The sequence below is a fragment of the Rhinolophus hipposideros genome (assembly GCF_964194185.1).
Source record: "Rhinolophus hipposideros genome assembly, chromosome: 20".
Lineage (NCBI taxonomy): Eukaryota > Metazoa > Chordata > Mammalia > Chiroptera > Rhinolophidae > Rhinolophus > Rhinolophus hipposideros.
The window spans coordinates 32,217,864-32,236,950 of NC_138066.1; the positions used below are offsets into that span (position 1 = coordinate 32,217,864).

The 19,087-nt window shown below is 48.3% G+C and overlaps 1 protein-coding gene across 2 annotated transcripts; it reads left to right on the forward strand.

Moving 5' to 3' along the window:
* Positions 1–1,596: 1,596 nt before the first annotated feature.
* Positions 1,597–8,277, forward strand: SLC35B1 (solute carrier family 35 member B1). 2 transcript variants are annotated; one of them, XM_081029504.1, is made up of 9 exons: positions 1,597–1,996; positions 2,635–2,738; positions 3,579–3,684; positions 3,982–4,012; positions 4,593–4,750; positions 5,691–5,817; positions 6,433–6,539; positions 6,701–6,854; positions 8,045–8,277. In XM_081029504.1, the coding sequence occupies exons 3-9, from the start codon at positions 3,637–3,639 to the stop codon at positions 8,095–8,097; spliced, it is 678 nt and encodes a 225-aa protein (XP_080885630.1). In that variant the 5' UTR covers positions 1,597–1,996; positions 2,635–2,738; positions 3,579–3,636; the 3' UTR covers positions 8,098–8,277. The 2 variants fall into 2 exon arrangements, with proteins under 2 accessions (XP_080885630.1, XP_080885629.1); XM_081029503.1 differs by having other exon boundaries at positions 1,724–1,996; positions 3,554–3,684.
* The last annotated feature ends 10,810 nt before the right edge of the window (positions 8,278–19,087 follow it).

Here is a 19,087-nt window from a genome sequence, read left to right on the forward strand (position 1 = left end):
CCACCCCAAGAGCAGCCATAATAACTACAATTGTATCTCATCTCCAAAGACCTCAAGACAGACTCCTAGGCCTACCCCAACTACCATTCATTGACTTGGTAAGCGTCAAATACGCTGTTAGATGCTTTGCATAAAATGTCATTGATATGTCATAATGAGAGAAGTGTGATGAATACGACTGTACTAATGAGGGAAGGACAGAAAGACTGAATTATTTTATCCCAAAGACACAGAAAGGAAGTGGGGTTGCTGGGACTGGGAACCAGATCTTTTGAATCCAGTACCCATGCTTCTAACCACAGCATTCACCTGCTTGTTATATTCCCCTTAATTTCAGATGAGGCAACTTGTCTCAAAGGTCAAGTGAATTGTTTTAAGTTCCAGCTGGTGAAGAGGCAGAGCTGGGACTGGAACCCAGGTCTCTTGTGCCAGCTGCTGTTTGGTGCCCTGGGATCACAGACTGAGTCAACGGATAAGCCATTGGGCAAGAGAGCAAACGTATGAAGGTCCCCCTCCCGCACTAACACAAAGGTGAGAGGGGTTGAGGACAGACCCCATCTTCTATCTCAAACCCCTCCCCCTGAAAGATGTTTGGCCTACCCCCAAGGCCTTGGTGAGTCAGGCCCGGAGAGATGGGTGTGGTGCTGCCCTGAGTTTCCTTCCTTTGCCTGAGGCTGTGCCAAAGGAGCAGGCTGCTAGAAGGGGAGAAGGAGCCTCTACCCAGATAGCAGCTCAGAGGGTAGTTAAGTGGGGGACCGAGGTGGCAGGGGAAAGCCCTGGGGTCAGCCCTGTCCTAGCTCTCGTGGGGCCAGTTGGTGGAGGCCCAACATTTGGATGAGGGCGGGGAGGGGGTCCAACAAGGAACTCCTTAATAGGAAAGAATGCGGATGGAGGGCAGCCTGGGATTTGCTCCATTGTCGGTGAGTTGTAAGACCGTGCAGAAAATTCCGTAAGCTTCCATTTCCAGCCCCAGGAGGTGAAGAAATAAGATCAGGGTTGAGAAGGAATAATGACAAATAATGCTTTCAACTTGCACAGCACACTTCACAGTTTATAAAACACTTCCACAAAACTCAGCTCATTTGATGCTCAGAACAGTCAAGAGGCGACAAGGTGTCTATCCCTAATTATCTATCCCTAGTTTACAGACAGAAAACTGTGGCTCGGAATTTAGGTGACACGCGTAGTTTGCCCTGCCTCTGAGTGACTGCGACACGAGCCCTGCCACCCCTGGAAGCCCAGTGATGTGCCCGAGGAGGAGGATCGCTGTCAGACGCCGGGCGGGCCTTGCACGCGCTCCTGGTCGCGGCGGTGCAGTCGCTGACGCTGGGCAGCGGCTAGGGGGCGCTCAGCCCCTCTAAGAATTTCTGGGCGTTAGGACCCAGGAGCAGCCTGATGGCCGCCGGGGGAAAAGACCTGCGGGATTTGCCCAGCCGGCCGTACCACCTCCCGCGTCCACCTGTCTGTCTTTACACAGCGCAGCCAATCGATGACTTCCACATCCTTATACGTCATCACTCGACGCCCGCGCAGCTCCTAGGCCGTCCCGTCGAGCTCCGGGTGGCAGTTGTCCTCGGACTTGCCTGATCGGAAAATGTCGAGGGCAAGACATGAACCGCCTGACAGCTGGCTACCCTGGTCACCGTGGACACATCCAAGGTCCCACGGCGGGTCTCCTTTCATTGGAAGTCGTTCCTGGCTTCTGAGGAGTTTCCCCCTCGGCGGCCCTGAGCGGGCAGTTCTGGCGGTGGCTTCTGGGCCCTGCTGAGCGGCGGTCGCATGAAGCTCCTATGAGGCCCCTGTCGCCGGTCGGCGATGCCCGTCTGGAGCTGTCGCCGCTGCTGCCGCTGCCGGCTGTGAGCGGGTCTCCGGTCGAGTCGTCCGGGCGTCTCATGGCCGCTAGCAGCTCCCTGGTGCCCGACCGGCTGCGTCTGCCGCTCTGCTTCCTCGGCGTCTTTGTCTGCTATTTCTACTATGGCATCCTACAGGAAAAGATGTGAGCGGATCCCCGGGGTCGCGACGCAGACCGCTCCCTCCTCTCCCGCCCGTGGCCGCAGCCCGTGGCCGGGTTCGCAGCGCTTCCGCCCCTGACCCCGGTGTTTCCTCTTCCCTCCCAGCACCCCGACATCGTTGCAGCGCGGCTGAGCCTCCCCAGATTTCCAAAACGCGAAAGTTGGTCTCAGGATTTAGGGGGACCCACTGATTTTTCCTCCATCAATTGCTTTTCGCCTGTAGGTTGTGAGGTTCTGGGTTTTACAGGCTGAGACTTACATCCCCGTGGCCTGTACCGCTTCCCCTTTGGACCCCCGGGTGCACACAGCCGGCTCGTTCGCCGTGGCCTTGCTGCCCTGGTCCGCGTCCCTTCTGCCTCCCGTACCGCGTTCCGCCGTCTAACGCTCTGCGTTTCTTCCAGCTCCATCCTTGACGGAGATCCTTGTCCTGGGTAGGCTGTGGGATGAGCAGACTGGGACACCTAGTTTCCAAACCCAACAAAACCGACCCCTTTTATAAATGAGCCCAACATCTAGGGAGGGAAGATCAGTTCACAGCTTCCAGCGGCCCTGGACGGACGAGCCGGCGCGGAGGGAAATACGCTAATTTCTCCTCTTTCTTTCTCCTGCACGTCATTCTCAGAACGAGAGGAAAGTATGGAGAAGGAGCCAAACAGGAGACGTTCACTTTTGCCTTAACCTTGGTCTTCATCCAGTGTGTGGTCAATGCTGTGTTTGCCAAGATCTGTGAGTAACCGAAGCGGTGACCTGGGAGGGGGGCCTCCCCTTGTATCCCGGGCGTCAGGCAGTGACCCAGCCCCCAGGCCGAACGCTCGAGACCCCCACCCTTTTAGCGCTCACCCAGCCTCTCTCTTCAGTCTGTAAAACTCACGGCTTTAGAACAGAGCAAAACTTGATTTCCTTAAATTAAACCAAAAAAAAAAAAAAAAAACAAAATTCTTTTAATTGGGTAATTTGGAGGAACAGTGTGTTTCTCCAGGACCCATCAGCTCCAAGTCAAGCCGTCCTTCTGTCTAGTCTTGGAGGCGCAGCTCACGGGCCCATGTGGGGATCCAACCCGCACCCCTGTTGTTCAGAGCTCGCCGTCTAACCACCTGAGCCATCCGGCCGCCCCCCAATTAGACCAACTTTTGCATCAGAAATGTGCAGAGAGTGGGTCTTCTATATTCCAGCTCCCCATTGAGAATACTTAATGTTTTTTCTTTGTCCCTTAGATTTTCCTTTATGTGTCAGCGTCAGGCACGTTTTGCGTCTTCTCTCCGTGTCCTGGGGGGCTAGCAGCAGGGATGACTGGTCCCTTGAACTGAATAAGTCCCCCACCCCTGCCCCGCATGTGGCCTTGTGTTAGGTGTCGGTGGGATTAGAGAGTTGAAAAATCTACAAATTTCCCAGTCTAAGAGGACCAGAAACAGCTCATGTTTCTCATCTTATTTGATAGACAAGTTCCTTTCCTGTGGCTTCAATTTTTGCTCCGTCTTAGGCCCACCCGGTTTCTCTTATGTTTTTTTGTTTTTGTTTTTGTTTTTTTTGTCTTCTCTCAGTAATCCAGTTTTTTGACACTGCCAGGGTGGATCGTACTCGGAGCTGGCTCTATGCTGCCTGTTCTATTTCCTATCTGGGTGCCATGGTCTCCAGCAACTCAGCACTACAGTTTGTCAACTACCCAACTCAGGTGAAATCTCAGGGTGGGATGAGGGTGGGCTCAGAAGTTATTTAAAAAGGACTAAGGATTCTTCCCTCAGGTCTGTGACTTAAATAAAAAAAAAAAAAGGGAACGTGTTTGAGAAATTCAGAGTGAGAAGAACCATAGGTCTGAAGTTAAGCAGCGGTGGGTTGACCACGATGGGGCTGCTTTCTGAGGCCGCGGTCTCTGGTGCAGGCCCCACACTTACTCATCTTAACAAAGCATCTAGCATGGTACCTGGCATATCACAGATGCTCAGAAATTATTTGCCGAATTTAATTTCAGGTCCTTGGTAAATCCTGCAAGCCAATCCCAGGTAAGCAGAAGAAGATGGTCTCCCATCTTCCATCCTCACTCTTCCTGTAGTAAGCCCTCTCCTCTGCTAGAGCTCTGTATTCCTCTAGGCTTTGACACAGCTATCTCCAGGGACTTCCCTCCATCCATTCCCCCAGCCATCTTGTCATCTGTATCATTTCCTGTGGTGTTGGTGTGTATAAGCTGGGAGCTAAAGGCTGACCTAGTCTGCTTTACGGGGTCGGTCATTTTGGTGTCCCATGTGTTTACATTGTCATTAGACACTCTAAGTCCCATTTTGATTGTCAGTTTCTTTCTCTCCACCTTTTACTCTTCTCCACTGTCCCCACCATTGGCCTATTCCTTCCTGGACCTTTCACTGTGGTTCTCTAGCTTTTCCCTACCTCGTACTCTCTGTTCAACTCCGTTGCTCAGTTGTCTCTATCGAGGTGCCAGCCCTGCGTCCTCCTCTTATCCTTATAGGCCTTCCTTCTCAGACATTCTTTTCTCTCATGAATCTTTTCTGGGCTCCTAGGAGGAGAGTGTTGGGTTCATCAGTGCCTGTGGGTTCCTGACTTTTCCGCTCTGTTTCTTCCCTGTAGTCATGCTCCTTGGAGTGACCCTCTTGAAGAAGAAGTATCCAATGGCCAAATACCTGTGTGTGTTGCTAATTGTGGCTGGAGTGGCCCTTTTCATGTACAAACCCAAGAAAGTAGTGGGGATGGAAGAACACACAGTTGGCTATGGAGAGCTACTCCTGGTATGTGATCCCGGTGGGCAAGGCAGCCTTGTCCAGTAATCTTAACCAAGGAACAACCCTCCCCACACAGGCAAAAGGCCAGTGATATGTACCTGGAGGGAGGTTGTGGTGCTCGATGCCCCCCATTTCTAGTCTTTGTCTCTTGTAACGTGGCCCTGGCTCTGCTAAGGCTATAGTGGGAAGCCTGGAATATTTAACTACAGCTCAGCTCTCCTGAGGGAAGAATGAGTGAGGCTTGTGTCTAAATGCTGATGTGAGGTCACAGACACCTGAGAGCAAAGAGTGTGGTTTTCTGAGAAACCTAGAAGCCAGAGTCAAAAATACTGCTAGAGTAGCTATTGTTTACTACGTATTTAGGCACCATGCCTAGTGCTTTCTGTGCCGATTGATTTTTACAACAACCTCATGACATAGATTGTAGTATCTCCATTTTCAGATGAAGAAACTGAAACAAAGGGAGGTTAAGTCACTTGCCCATGGTCACATGGCTGTTAAGCGGCAGAGTTAGGCGCTGACTTTGCCCAGGATTCTCATCGAGGAGCGTGAGCATAGAATCCAGTTTCTGGAGCACTTTCCTCCAAGCCAGGAGCCAGCGTGCTGGGAGGACATTTCTTTTCTCCAGTTTTAATGGAAGAATGTGTGGCTCACCACAACCTGTTCTGGGCTTCATGGCACTGTGTTAGGAAGTGGTAGGCTTCTTGCCCTGTTCTGATTATATTACAACTATGTGGCTCAGAGAGCCTGTCATTCTAATGCCTGGGGGGAGGAGGGAGTTTGTATGGTCTCTCCCCATCCTCCATGACCTGGCAGCATTTTGTTCTGAGGACTGTCTTAAGGCAGTGGCTTTCTGAGGAATCTCACAAAGGTGAGAGTCCTCTGTCCTGGGTTAGGGAGGGGCACTGTTGGCCTTCTCACTGCAGGCTGCACTCTTTCTTCCCAGTTATTGTCTCTGACCCTGGATGGACTGACGGGCGTTTCCCAGGACCACATGCGGGCTCATTACCAAACAGGTTCCAACCACATGATGTTGAACATTAACCTTTGGTCGACCTTGCTGTTGGGAGCTGGTAAGGAGCAGTTCTGCTGTTCTTTCCATGTATCACCGGAGGGCAGACTGCCCTCATCCAGGTGATTCCTAGCTCAGATGCCAGTTGCTAACTTTGCCCCGGCCAACGGCCTACTTCGGCTCTAAGATGCCTTTATGTCCAAGCCCCTGAGAATCTTCTTGGAGAAACCGTCACCGTCAGGCTCTGCTTGCTCCTCGTTCCTGGCATAATCAGGAGTAGACTGTGCCAGGTATCATGGGAGGACACAGACGTGGAACACAGGGGTACCTTGGGAACTCACCCTCTTCTGAGGGAGGTGAGACATTGATGTGTGGTGAACACTGAATATAGTTTGAAAGTGAATGCATTTGCTTTTAGATCAGTGCTTCCTAACCGTTTCCAAACGTGGGCACAGATAGGAAGTATTTTTTGTGTAGCGCACTAGAGTTAATGGAAGAGGCTGCCGATGGCCAGCGGTGACCAGTGCTTGGGTTGCCGTGAGCTACAGATGTGAGCATCAGCATTCCACAGCCTCTGAGAATCTCTGCTTTTAATCACTTGTGGCGGAAGGAACTAATTAACTTCCAAGTCTTTCTTGGGAGAGTCTTTGTTTCATCTTTTGACGTTTCTTCCTAGGAATCCTGTTCACCGGGGAGCTCTGGGAGTTCTTGAGCTTTGCTGAAAGGTACCCTGCCATCATCTATAATATCCTGCTCTTTGGCCTGACCAGTGCCCTGGGTCAGGTGAGTGCCTTGACGGGGGATGGCTTGGCTTCCCCAAGAGAGACTGGCCTGGTTGGAAGAAGAGGGGTGGCAAGGTTAGCCCTGGTGTCCTGTTACAGATTATATACCTTGCGGCACAGACCCAAGAACCAGCCTGACTCTGCCTTTCTCTGTGTCTCTAGACCTTCATCTTCATGACAGTTGTGTATTTCGGTCCCCTGACCTGCTCTATCATCACCACAACTCGAAAGTTCTTCACCATTTTGGCCTCTGTGATCCTCTTCGCCAACCCTATCAGCTCCATGCAGTGGGTGGGCACTGTGCTTGTGTTCTTGGGTAAGTTCCATCAAGGACAGGCATCTTGGCTACAAAGAGCTTTATTTTTTCCCCCCTCAGATTTGCTTGTATATTTATGGAATTTATTTAGTTATTTTAGAGAAAATTTTAAAAATGTATTTTTAAAGTATAGTTAGTATACAATAGCATATTTGTTTCAGGTGTACACATAGTGATTCAGCATTTTTATACCTAATGATGTGATTACCACAATAAGTCTAGTGACCATCTGTCACCATGCCAAGTTGTTACAATATTGACTATATTTCCTGTGCTGTTCACTACATCTCAGTGGCTTATTTATTTTATAGTTGGAAGTTTGTACCTCTTATTCCCCTTCACCATTTTCACCTATCCCCCTACCGATCCTCTCTCCCCTCTACCAGCCATCAGTTTATCCTCTGGTTCTGTGAGTTTGTTTTTGTTTATTTTTTTAGATTCTACATATCAGTGAAATCATACAGTATTTGTCTTTCTCTGTCTGACCTATTTCCCTTAGCATAATACCCTCTAAGTCCATCCATGTTGTTGGAAATGGCAAGATTTCATTCTTTTTCATTACCGAGTAATATTCCACTGTGTACACCCACACACCCACACCCACCCACCACAAACCACATCTTTATTCACCTACCGATGGACACATAGGTTGCTTCCATATCGACTTTTGGAAATAATCTTGCAGTGAACATAGGGGTGCATATATCTTTTTGAATTAGAGTTTTCATTTTCTTTGGATAAATACCCAGAAGTGAAATTCCTGGGTTATGAGGAAACTTTTTTTTAAAAGAAAAGGAAGCGTCATCTTGAATCCAGCCTTCCTAAGGGGCATCTCATTTTAGTGATGTCCTTCCAGTGACGCAGGTCTCCCCAGACACTGAGCAGGTAAAATGATGGTGCTTATATCCTGTTCATGCTGCTGTCGGTGCCCTGACAGTACTGGCTTAGCACTTCTGACTCTCAAGTTGCTTTCAGTCTCTCTGTAATTACCAGTATCGTGGTGACTTTTTTCATTTGATGCCATTCGCTTTTCTGTGAGGAAGTTTTATAAAACCATGTTTGGGAACTGGTTTTATTTAAAGCCCCAATTTTAGAGAACCAAGAGGCTGACCTTCCTCTTCCCCCCCAAATCATTGATAGGTTTCATTTCTCCCCATAAAGCTATGCCCATTTTCTCCCTTTCCATGTAGGTCTCGGTCTTGATGCCAAGTTTGGGAAAGGAACCAAGAAGACATCCCACTAGGAAGAAAGAAACTACCTCTACTCCAAGAATATTTAAGTTATTATCTCGTAGAGCGACATCTCTTGGGAAAATGAACGCAGTAGGGGTAAAGGACTGGGTTCCAGTCTGTTCCTTTTTTGTTTTTTTAAAAGGAAGTAAAATCACATATTCTGAAAAAAAGTACTTGGATTTTTAACAAGACAGAGTTGGCAGTTTCTGTTCTTGATGACCTGGAGCACAGCCTAACACAGATACAGAGAGAAGGAGAGGGAAGTGACAGAGTTTGATGCTCATTGCCCAAGCTGCTTCCTCTCGGGTGTGGTTAACCTGTGGCCGGGTGGCTCATTCCTTCAAGAGCCTAAGCATTATAGGGAGGAACTTTAATAGATTGAATAGTTGTGTTTGCGGCCTCTGTTGCCACAGGTGAGGATCTAAATATTCCAGGACAGGTGGCGGTGTTAGAGCCATAGAATGTAAAAATCACTCTCTCGTAAAGCCCTGGTGGGCAAATATTTCTAAAAAAACTACAGATATATTCTGTCAAGAAACTTCCCTTGAGGTTCGGATAAAATGACCCCAGAGCCTGTGTTTCCACATTTCCTCATTGCCTCTCCTTCAGCCAAAGCTCAAGCAAAAGCAGAGGTCCGATGTGTATGTCATGAACAGCTTTGGAAGGCCTGACTCCCTCTCCATCTGTGTCTCTTCTCAGTCCACCTGGGCCCCTCCTGGGGAGGCTGGACTAATCCTTCCTATTCCCCTTCCCCTTTTACCTGCTACAGCATTGCGGTCCTCTGCCATCCTGGCTGTGCCAAGGTATCACCATGGCAGCTTCTGCCTGTTGAAAAGGATGCTGGCAGAAGACATGGTGGCTGAGTCTGGCTCAAAGCTGCTGTCAAGTTTTCTGGGTGGTAATGGGGGGGACAAGGCGGAGCATGGAGCAGAGCCACCTGCCCACTGTTGCTTTCGGAGTTGGAAATCGCAATCCTCCAGGGAGCACACTTGACACATGAAAGTGTATTTCCACCAGCTGCAACTTTCACTCCATCTGTTCAGCAGCCCCGGCCCCTCAGCGCTCCAGATGGGTGCCCAGCCTCCTTCCTGAGCCTCTGCCTTGCCACCCCCCGCCCAGCCTTTCAAGCTCTGCTTCGCTTGCTCTCGTCTCCCTCTCTAGGGGCCCAGATGTCACTGCAGCTCTGCCCCAAAAGGCCCCCCTCTCATTTGAAACTCCTCCTTGAGAGAAGAGGTTTTATGTACATCTGGCTGAACTTCCTTTCCCCACCCTTTCCCCCACTCTGTTTTTTTCATCCTGAAGGTTGCATCAATTAGCTCCTTCCCCATTGGACTGATAGTTCTTCCAAACTCTGTTCTGTAGATTGATCAGATGGTTAGAGCATGTTACCAGGACTAGGGGCCTACAAGCAATCCACATCTGGGCCTGTTTTAATAAGCCATTTTCCCAGCTATCAGACCAATCCCCTCCCTCTACCCCCTGCCTTTCCCAACTAGCAGTCTCAGACATGCCTAATACTAGTCACCAAGAGCAAGACAGAATTTTCAACAGCTCCGCGTGGCTTTCAGGTGATAGTCAAGCAAGCATGTTGTACCAGTGGTATGCTGGGAGCCCAGTTCGGATACATTCATTCAGTCCTCTGTCCATTCACCTAACACTTCCTTCTGTGTGCCACTTAGTGCAAATACGCTGGGAGGTCAAAGTTGAGCAGGACCGGTACTTACCCTCCAGGGGATTCATAGTCTAATAGGGAGACGGATAACCAAATCATTGCATCTCAGACATGCAGGCATAGCAACAAAGGAAGGTGTCTGGGCAAGGTGAGGCTTGAGCTGGAGAGAGTGTGGGAAGATGAAAGGAGGAAGTGGAGCTTTGGCTCCACTGCCAAGTGAAGAACGGGGTTTTAAACTGCCTGGCTTCTCCCCATGCTCCTGCCTCCAATCAGTGGAAGCTCAGGGGCAGACGACTGGCTCTGCAGTGAGACATCTTTCAGCTGAATTGGAAGGTAATTGAAAATGTTGTGTAGCTGCCAGTTTGTCCGGGGCGGCATACTAACCTATAGGGTCACAGGAACTGAGAGCACCAGGTTAGATTAAAGTCAGTAACACTCTGTTAGGTTATAATAGAGCTGCTAAATGTGAAATACCAGACAAGTTCCAACAAAAGAATTGTTGATCCCTAACCCTGGGCGGCCTAGTGCCTTGGGTTTCTCAAGATCAAAAGGACTTTCATGTGCTTAATTCTCAGCTATGTGTGGAAGGGAGGGAACCAGCACATATTTCCCCAAACACTGTTTTTAGTTCAGGGCGTATTGTACTTATGTCTATTTTGGTCAAATCATCAGGTCCACCTCCTTAGCTGTTTGTGCTCAGGCTCGTGGTACAGCGATTTTTCCATGTCCTGTACATCTCTTACCCTGGGGTAAGAGAAGTGACCCACAAATGTAATTTGGAGTAAAAGCATGGGGAAGTTATTCTGGAATGAAACATTAGAAGAAAGAAAAAGTATCTATTATTTTTCTAAGGACTTAAAGAGGCAGGAATTAAACACTCACTGCGGCTAATCTTGAAGATATTAGGAATGGATGATATGTATTTTCAAGGCCCTGTAATGCCCTTGTGAAGAGGACTGAGCAAGCATCTGCACCTTTTAGAAATGAAAAAACAGAAGGTTGGGTGACCTGTGGGAGGTCCCTGGGTATATCCATGAGACATTAGCTGGAACTTGAGGTTCCCCACGTTCCAGCTGCCTTTTGGACTCGTGTCCTCTGAGGGAGAGAAGCGAAGCTCCTCAGGAGTCCCATTGCCTGTGCCATCTGGCCCCACTTGTCAGTGGAACAGTTTGCACATTTTATGAGGGGTGCCGGTCACTTCCCCGGATGCCCTGGTGGAGAAATTGTCCTGGGGCTCTGCGGGATCATTCAGCCCTTCCCACTGAGAACACACCAGCTGTCTTTAGGAGCAGCAATCCTACGTATTCATCGAACTCCTCCTTTCCCAAAGCTATTTAGTCCATGACATTTCATCCTTACAACACTCCTGGGGAGATCTTGGGCCAGAAACAAGTCTCCCCATATTTGGAATAGGGAGCCTGAACCCCAGCAAAGTGCAGCAGCCGAAGGTCACACCGCTCTGGGAGGGCACAACCCCAAAGTGAGTGCTTACCACGTCAGGTCAGTGCGCTAAGCCAGCAGTTCCCAGCTGTTTGGATTTCCTGGTCCAGGAGAATTTGCAAATAATACGAAGGGCTAACAGAGGTATGCTGGCTTTTTTTCCTTTTTTCCCAAGTAAGGACATTAAAAAAAAAATCTAATATCACTGTTATGGCTTATAAAAGGCCATTTTAACTAAAAATTTTAGAAGCGATCCTTTTCAGAATAAAGGACCCTTCTTCCAAGGAAACTATAGTTGGCAATCATGCCACTATATAGATAATGAGATAACTGATTTTTAATTGCAGAAAACATCCAACATAAAACATCCTATGTTAACACATGGTTGGGTATATCAGGATTGTTTGCTACAACTTGGTCAGTTTGGGGGCTGTTTTCCACAATGCCATCCACGGGAGCTGGAATGTCCCATACAAGAGGGAAAGAACCTGCAATGGAGTTTTCCATTTAAAACAGTCCAAGACGTGAAAACAACATCCCCCTGACTTGGGCCACTTCTGCCTTCCCTCTGTAGGGCCAGAACAGGCTGTCAGGATCGGGGGGTTTTCCAGTAAGGGCTGCAAGAGGGAGACTCAGCACCCCTGTTTCAAGATCTCCCAGAATGTCTAGACCCTGGTTTTGATCACCCAGCTCAGAGTGTTCAGAATTGATTTTGGAAAGTTGTCACCTACTGGTGAAAGCCAATTCTGATAGGCACAGTTCTCAGACTGGGAACCAGTGAGCTACACCCGCCATGGCAAGAAGGGTGGGAAGGGAACCAAGAGGGTCTTGGAATGAAGGGTGATTTCAGTCAGCACCTTCGGCTGAGGCGCAAGTCCGTGAGGGCTGGTCTGTTTTCTATCTGAATATGCCTGACTCCCTGTTAGTTCTGGAAGAGGTGGAAGAGGGAAGATGTTCAAAGCATTTATCAAGGGGAGGGACAGAGTGTTTCTTCCTGCCCACTGTGTCTTGTCATGGCATGTGGGTGGGCAGAGCTAGCAGAAGCACCATGTTTCAGCTGAGGTTCTGACTGGACACCGTTTTTTCCTACCCAGGATCTGGAACTGCCACATTCAGACCACATCCCTAGAAGGAATGTGTCACTCCTACATGAAGGCTGGGAACTCCCTGAAATTTTATGTAAAAGTGTGTGTGTATGTATGTATGAATGTATGTGTAATGACCCAAATGCTCACACATGTATCAAGCTGATAGATTGATTTTTCTGTAAAAAAAAAAAGAGTCCACAGCTCTCTTCAGATTTTCAGAGGGGTCCACATACAGAATCCACCATACTCATGGGGCTCATTTAATTAAAAGTGATTTTTCCAAATAGAGTTGTATAACGGAGCACCACTGCAAAATATGAAAAAGCATCACCTCCATCCCGCTCTGCTTCGGTGTCAGGTGGGGTTGAGGTTGCCGAACCCCTAAGGAGACTAACCCACGCAGTTTCATTTCTGCTTGTCTCCCAGGCCTCCATACACAATCGAAGACTGTCAGATTTAGCAAATAAAAATATAGGACGCCCAGCTACATTAGAATTTCAGATAAACAACACAGAATTTTCAGGCATGCTTATACTAAAAATTATTCATGTAGTATTTGAGATATACCAAACAATTACGTGTTGTTTATCTGAAATTCTAATGTAGCCAGCATTCTGTGTTTATCTGGCCACACTGTTTGTGGCATTAGTCATTGTCACACATGTTCTCATGTGCCGCTCTTTTTCTAGGAAAAGGAAAGCCCTCTCAGATACATCACTACTTGCAATTCTGCGCATAGGGCTTGCAGGTATTTTTCTGCAGGGCCAAACATTTTATAATTTATTTCCCTCTTGCCCTAAAGCAGGCGCAAGCCCAGACTTAGTCAGCAGGGGGCACCATTTTCTTAAAATAGATCCCCAGTGGAGTTTCAGGGGCCTCAGAAAGGGGAAGAGGCGCATTGAATTGAATTCTATTTGTTGCTTCTTTTATCTGGAGCTCATTTCTCCCCACCCATCACCTTGCCAGACTCATCTCTGTGAAACAAGAATCTGATCCTGTCACTTCATTCCTTAAAACACTTACAAGGTTCCCCGGGTACCTTTGTAATTCAGCATCAAAAGTGCTTCGGGATCCCACTGGAGCCTCTTTCCCCTGCTCAACTGCTGCTGCTTGCGCCCTATGTGATCCCACCCACCTCACACTTCCTGCACCCCCATTCACGATGAACGATTAGCAGTTTCCTTGTACACTATTACTGTCAGGACTTTGTGCCCACAGTTTCCTCTACTTGGAATTCCCTTTTCCTCCTGGTGCTTCTAGCAACTCCATTCAACACATCTCACAAGTACGTATTGAGACCAATGGTGTACCAGGCTCTGTGCTGCTCACTGGAGAGACTGGAGAAGGTGGCTGGCTACAGTCCTTCCCTTACGCATCTCGCGATGGGGAGATGGGGAAAAAAAATAAGGAATCAAGTCAATGAGTTACTTGGACTTAGTTCAAGGGTTAACTCATCTGACTTCCTGGAGCAGAGTTAACGGCCTGCTTTGGGTCCTCTGATGGCTTTTCATTTTAAGGGCCCCAAATTCCAACACCTGCACAATCATTGCAGGGCATGTGGATGAATAAAGTGAGCCAGTTGAAGTTAATAGGGAAGACGGTGGGGTGGAGAGATGGGATGTGTGGCCTGGGACAAACTGAGAGTGTGTGTCCCATCTAAAGGGGCAGTGACTTTTCATCTCTTTCCAATTGTTGCCAGATCTGTTATTTCAAAAAAAAGATAGAAATATTGATTTTTACATGAACTGTCCCAATTTTTAAAAATTCGTTGCCAGCTGCACTAAACAGGCCTACAGGTCACATTTGGCCTATGGCCACCAGCCTGCCTCCTATGATAATGCAACACTATCACTGTCTTGCATCTGATTAGTATTTTTATATGTATGTGTATATATATTTTCTCCCCCGAGACTTGTGTCTTTAGCACATAGTGACTGGTACACGGTAGGTGCCAGTTAAACATCAGTAAATGAAGGGAGGGAGGAATGAGACAAACTGGGAACAATAATTTATTGGTGGAAGTTCTTATTACTATTGCTTTGGGCGTGGGACAGATGGAACAAGAAAACCTGAAACAATTTATTTCTGAGCGTGTGTGTGTGTGTGTGTGTGTGTGTGTATGTGCATGAGTGTGAGTTCCCATGTGAGCAGGTGTGACAGCTGGAAAATGTGTCTAAGAACCACCAGCTCCTTTCTTGGTGGGCTCCCAAGCCATCCCTCCCCATTCTTGGCAGATGAGGGGGAGGAGAAGAATGCAGGGTTCATGGTGGACTCCTGGCTTCCTTCCAGGACCTGTAGTCGCTGGCAAAGAGATCAGAAAGAGCTTATATAGGCTTTTGGCACCAAACTGATACATCCTCAGGGGAAGGTGTCTGGCAGCTGCTGCCACCCACCGCCTACCCGCAAGAGTGCCCACTGCATAGCAAGCAGTTGTGGGGGTCAAAGTAAAATGCTTTCTTTTCTCACTTGTCCAAAGTGAGATCATCAAAATGACTATTCACCCTGCACTGAGGATCAAAACTCACAAGTTAAAGAGGATGGGGAGGGGTGGCTTAGACTGCCCCTCATAGCCCCCCAGAGACAGAGCAGGACCTTGACCGCTGGAGCAGTCTGCTGACCTCTGGTAATGGGACGCTGTCCTTTTTATTAAGAGAGGACGCTGCCTTGTGTTCACACAGCGCATCCCACGTGCATTCTTGCTGTCCCAATAAGTAAGGACATATCTTTGGAAAACAGACATCTGAGGCTTAGGAAGGATATTTTGTCTCATTTTTAGGAGAGGTAACTAGATCATTTAGGAATCAGAGCCTCCATCTTTCAGGCCCTGAAATCTCTTGTGAGGCCTGGAAAATACGGTTTTTTTGAATTGGAGAAGGTAGAGGGTATCGGGCAGCCTGAAGTACATTGGAGTCACTCTGTAAGTTGGACTATGGAAATTTCTATCCCATGATTCTCTCGCTGCTGAGAGGTGTCTTGAAAGGCAAAGCTACCTCCAGCCTCCAGGGTGCTTCTTGCTTCCTATCAGTGCTTGGCCAGCCAGAAGCTTTGAAGCAAGGCTTTCCAGGAAGCAATCTCTCCTACAGGCAGCGCTGACTCAACCCAGACTCCAAGCTGTAAGCTTGGTCCCCGTCCCAGAGTCGCCAGCAGAGCCAGAGGTACAGAGGGGGTTGTCACGCTGGGCTGTGAGTGCACTCCTGGGAAGGAGGAAAGGGGGGTAGGGGTGCACAGACAGTGGGGCATGGACCCTGAAGTGTTTAGGCTTTTGCTAAAGGAAAGGGGAGAGAGACTCAATAGTGTCCTGAATGCTCCAGGCTCCAGCACCCTTGGACAAAATCTATTTTTCCCAAATTCCCAGAGGAGGGATGGTGGCAAATTCACTACCTTGAATCTGGAGTGAGAACATTCTTTGGTATATTCCCTGGCTCTCATTTCTGATCTGCTGCGTGGGGGTGACTGACCATCACTCTGGGGCCTCCACCTGACTCTCCAACATCCTCTTTCCCCAGATTACCCCACTTGGATTGAAGGGAATTCGTGCTCCCTCTCTCCTCTTCACTTTCTCCACAAACTACCTGATTCCTTCTATCTCTGCTGCGGCTTCCTGCTTCCCTCCTGCCGGCCTTTCCTCCCTTGGAGGCTTTGCTGACATTTGCCTCTCTTCACACTCTCCCTCCCTCCAGTTCTGATGGTGAATCCTTTCCCTGGCACAGGCCCTCTACTTGCTCGCCAGCCCTGCTGCGTTACTCTCCTCATTTCTGTAGCTTCTGTCCAGCTATTTCTTTGGCCAGGCTCATTGGGAGTCCTCTCCTTTGGCCAGCCGGCCTCCTTCCTTCCTGCTGCTAGCAATGCTGTTATCCACGATTCATATGTATTTGGGGATGGGAGTGAAAGCTGGCTTAAATAAACTGTGAGATGTTTGGCAATCCATTCTGTGCTCTGCTCTGAGGGCCCCAGCAGAGTTAAGAGAATCTTAGGGAAGAGGAACACCATTTCATAGACCATTAAGGGCAGGAGGATCTCGTTTTAATGAATGTGGGATCAAAAGCTTTTTAGAGTCCTTAAAAACAAGGGCCCAGTGCTGGGAAGGAATGGAGGCTCTTGCCATAGGGGGAAAAACAAAGCTGTGACTCAAAGGCATCACGTAGATGCTTCCTGACGCATCCACATTCCTGACTTTAATGTCTTTGGTTTGGGAATTAACTTTGAGACTTTTCCAACACAGATTAAAATAGAGCTTATAAATTCCATCATAGGCACTTTCCGATAAGGTGGCCTTTTAAGGGCAGACTAGGCTTCCAGCAGAGGGTGTGAGTCAAGGAGCCTTTTGAGCGAGTGCTCAGAGTTCTCCCAGGCTGCCGACCCGCCTGCTGATCAGCCTGTGGCCAAACAGTGGATGCAGGAAGAAGAAGCGACTGGAGGCTTCTGTGCCTAAACTACAGCAACCAAGTTCCTGGAAGGAATGTTTATTTCACTCATTCATCCATGAATTCATCACACAAGCATTTCTCTGAATACTTATTATGTTCTAGGAATGCTGCTCGGTGCTGGAAACACGATAGAGGAAAAGAAAAAGCAAATCCTTGCCCCCAAGGAGCTTAACATCTAGTGAGGGAGACAGAGGAAAGCAGGCAACCAAGATACAGGGGATAGTGCAGTGGAAGGAGAAATACGGGGAGACATAGATCAGGGTTAGGGGACACGCACAGCTTCCTGAAGGAACAGATGGGTACACCTGAAGACTCAGTAGAGAATTAACCTGGGGAAAGTGGGGGTGGGGCCAGGGGAAGGTATGGAGAAGACCGTTCTGGGAAGAGGTAACAGCATGTACAAAAGGAGAGAACTTGATTTACTCAGAGAACTGACAGTAGTTCTGTGTAGGACTGGAAACCATATTGCTAAGCGGCATGGGGAAGGTAAGAGAGCCCCTAGAGACAAAGACACAAAAGAGCCTTTCACCCCCACCCCCACCCCTTTAAAGAGTGTGGACCTCCCCTTGAGGTCCATGGAGAGCCATTGAAAGATTGTGTGCAAAGAAATAACTTGAGCAGACTAGCATTTTAGAAAGCTGACTCTGGCTGCAGAGCAGAATGAACTGGAAGGGGGAAGACCAGAGGTTGGGAGGCAAGTGAGGAGGCCTCTGTGATCCAGGGAAGAACTGGGGAAGTGTTCGGAAAAATGGAAGGAAGTAGGCAAAACCGGGAGCTAACTATGAGACAGAATTGTCTGAACGTAGTGTTGAATTAGAAGTGGGCTTGAGGAATCAGGAATAATTCCCAGTTCTCAGGCTGGAGCAACTTGGTGAGACAGAGAACACTGGAGGAGAAGCAAGTTTTATGTCTGCTGACTATCAGTGCCAATGGGATGTCCAACCAAAGATATCAGGTTGGTAGTTGGGTATATAAGTCTAGAGCTCAAGAGAAAGACCTGGCTCAAGGTAGATTTGGAATATTCTTTAGCAGATGGATGGCAGTGGAGCCATGAGAGTCCATGAGCAATCTCAAGGCAAGTGAGGACAGTGTGAAGAGGGGAGGAACTGAAAAGAAGTCAAGGAAAGCCCATATCCATAGGATGGCTGAAGGAAGCAGCCAAAGAGGCAGAAGGAAAACCAGGAGCGACGGTCTCCAGTTGTTGGCCTCCAGCATTCATTTTCCCCTTCTTCTGCCAAAAGCGCGCAGACCTTCCTTTGGGGAATTCACTCCTCAGCCCTGTTCTCAATCCTGTTGTTTGGAATCTAGGGGAGAGATGCTGGCTGGCTCTGCCTGACCCTCCTGACCCACCTCCCACAGCCTCCCACTTACTGTCTGTACTCCAGCCGCACTAATTTTTCATGAGTTTATCAAACACTCCACGCTCTCTGGCCTCAGGATCTTTATCTCTCTGGACTGCTTTCCTTCTTCATCCCCCTTCTCCACACTCTTTGTCTGTTAACCTTCAATTCAGGCTTCCAACCTCTGCTCAAGCCTTCTCTGACATTCCAGACAAGACCAGGGTTTTCTGTTATTCATCCATCCATCCATGCAATACTAAACACCTTCTGTCCATGTGTCAGCACTGTGCTTTGTGCTGAATGCTGGGACATTATGGAGAGCAAAACAACAGGCCCGTATGGAGCTGTCAGTTGAGTAGGGGAGACTGATAATGAAAAAGTAAATACTCAAAACAATTAAAAATTGTTGTTAGTGCTTAGAGGAAGTAAGCAGAGTACCATGATAGAAAATAACAGAAGGTGGCTGGTCAGAGAATCTGAAAGAAGAGGCAGAACCAGCCATGTGAAGAGCTAGGGGAAAAGTGTTCCAGGCAGAGGGAATAGCAAATACAAAGGCCTGTGGAGGAAAATAGATTGATGGGTTTTATCAGTTCTAGAAATTGATAAGATGGCTAGCACAGCTAAACTGAAGACGGAAGAAAGTGACATAAGACGTGGTTGAATGAGACTTTTGTAGGCAGTGGTATGATGTTTGGATTTTATTCTTGGTACAGTGAGAAGCCATTCAAACATCTTAAGTAGGGGCAGCATGATGTGACTTAAGTTTTAATTAGATTGCTCTGGGTGCTGAGTGAAGATGGAATTGAGGGCCAAGCAAAGAATTAGGAAGACTAATTAGGACCCTCTCATTATGGTTCAGGCAAAAGAGGATAGTGGCTAAAACTTGAATGGGACTGGGAAGAGGGAGAAAATGGGTGGATTCAAGGGACACTTTGAAACTAGAACTTAACGGGAATTCCCGAGGGATTAGATGTGAGGTATCAGGGGAAAAGAGGGGGCAAGGATGATGCCTAATTTCTGTACTGAATGAGTAG

Bases quoted from the DNA above. Each gene is read 5' to 3' on its own strand.
- SLC35B1 (XM_081029503.1), top strand. From the start codon at position 1,791: ATGAGGCCCCTGTCGCCGGTCGGCGATGCCCGTCTGGAGCTGTCGCCG. The intron at 4,013-4,592 runs GTAAGCAGAAGA...TCTTCCCTGTAG, and splicing joins ATCCTGCAAGCCAATCCCAG to TCATGCTCCTTGGAGTGACC. The intron at 4,751-5,690 runs GTATGTGATCCC...CTTTCTTCCCAG, and splicing joins GCTATGGAGAGCTACTCCTG to TTATTGTCTCTGACCCTGGA.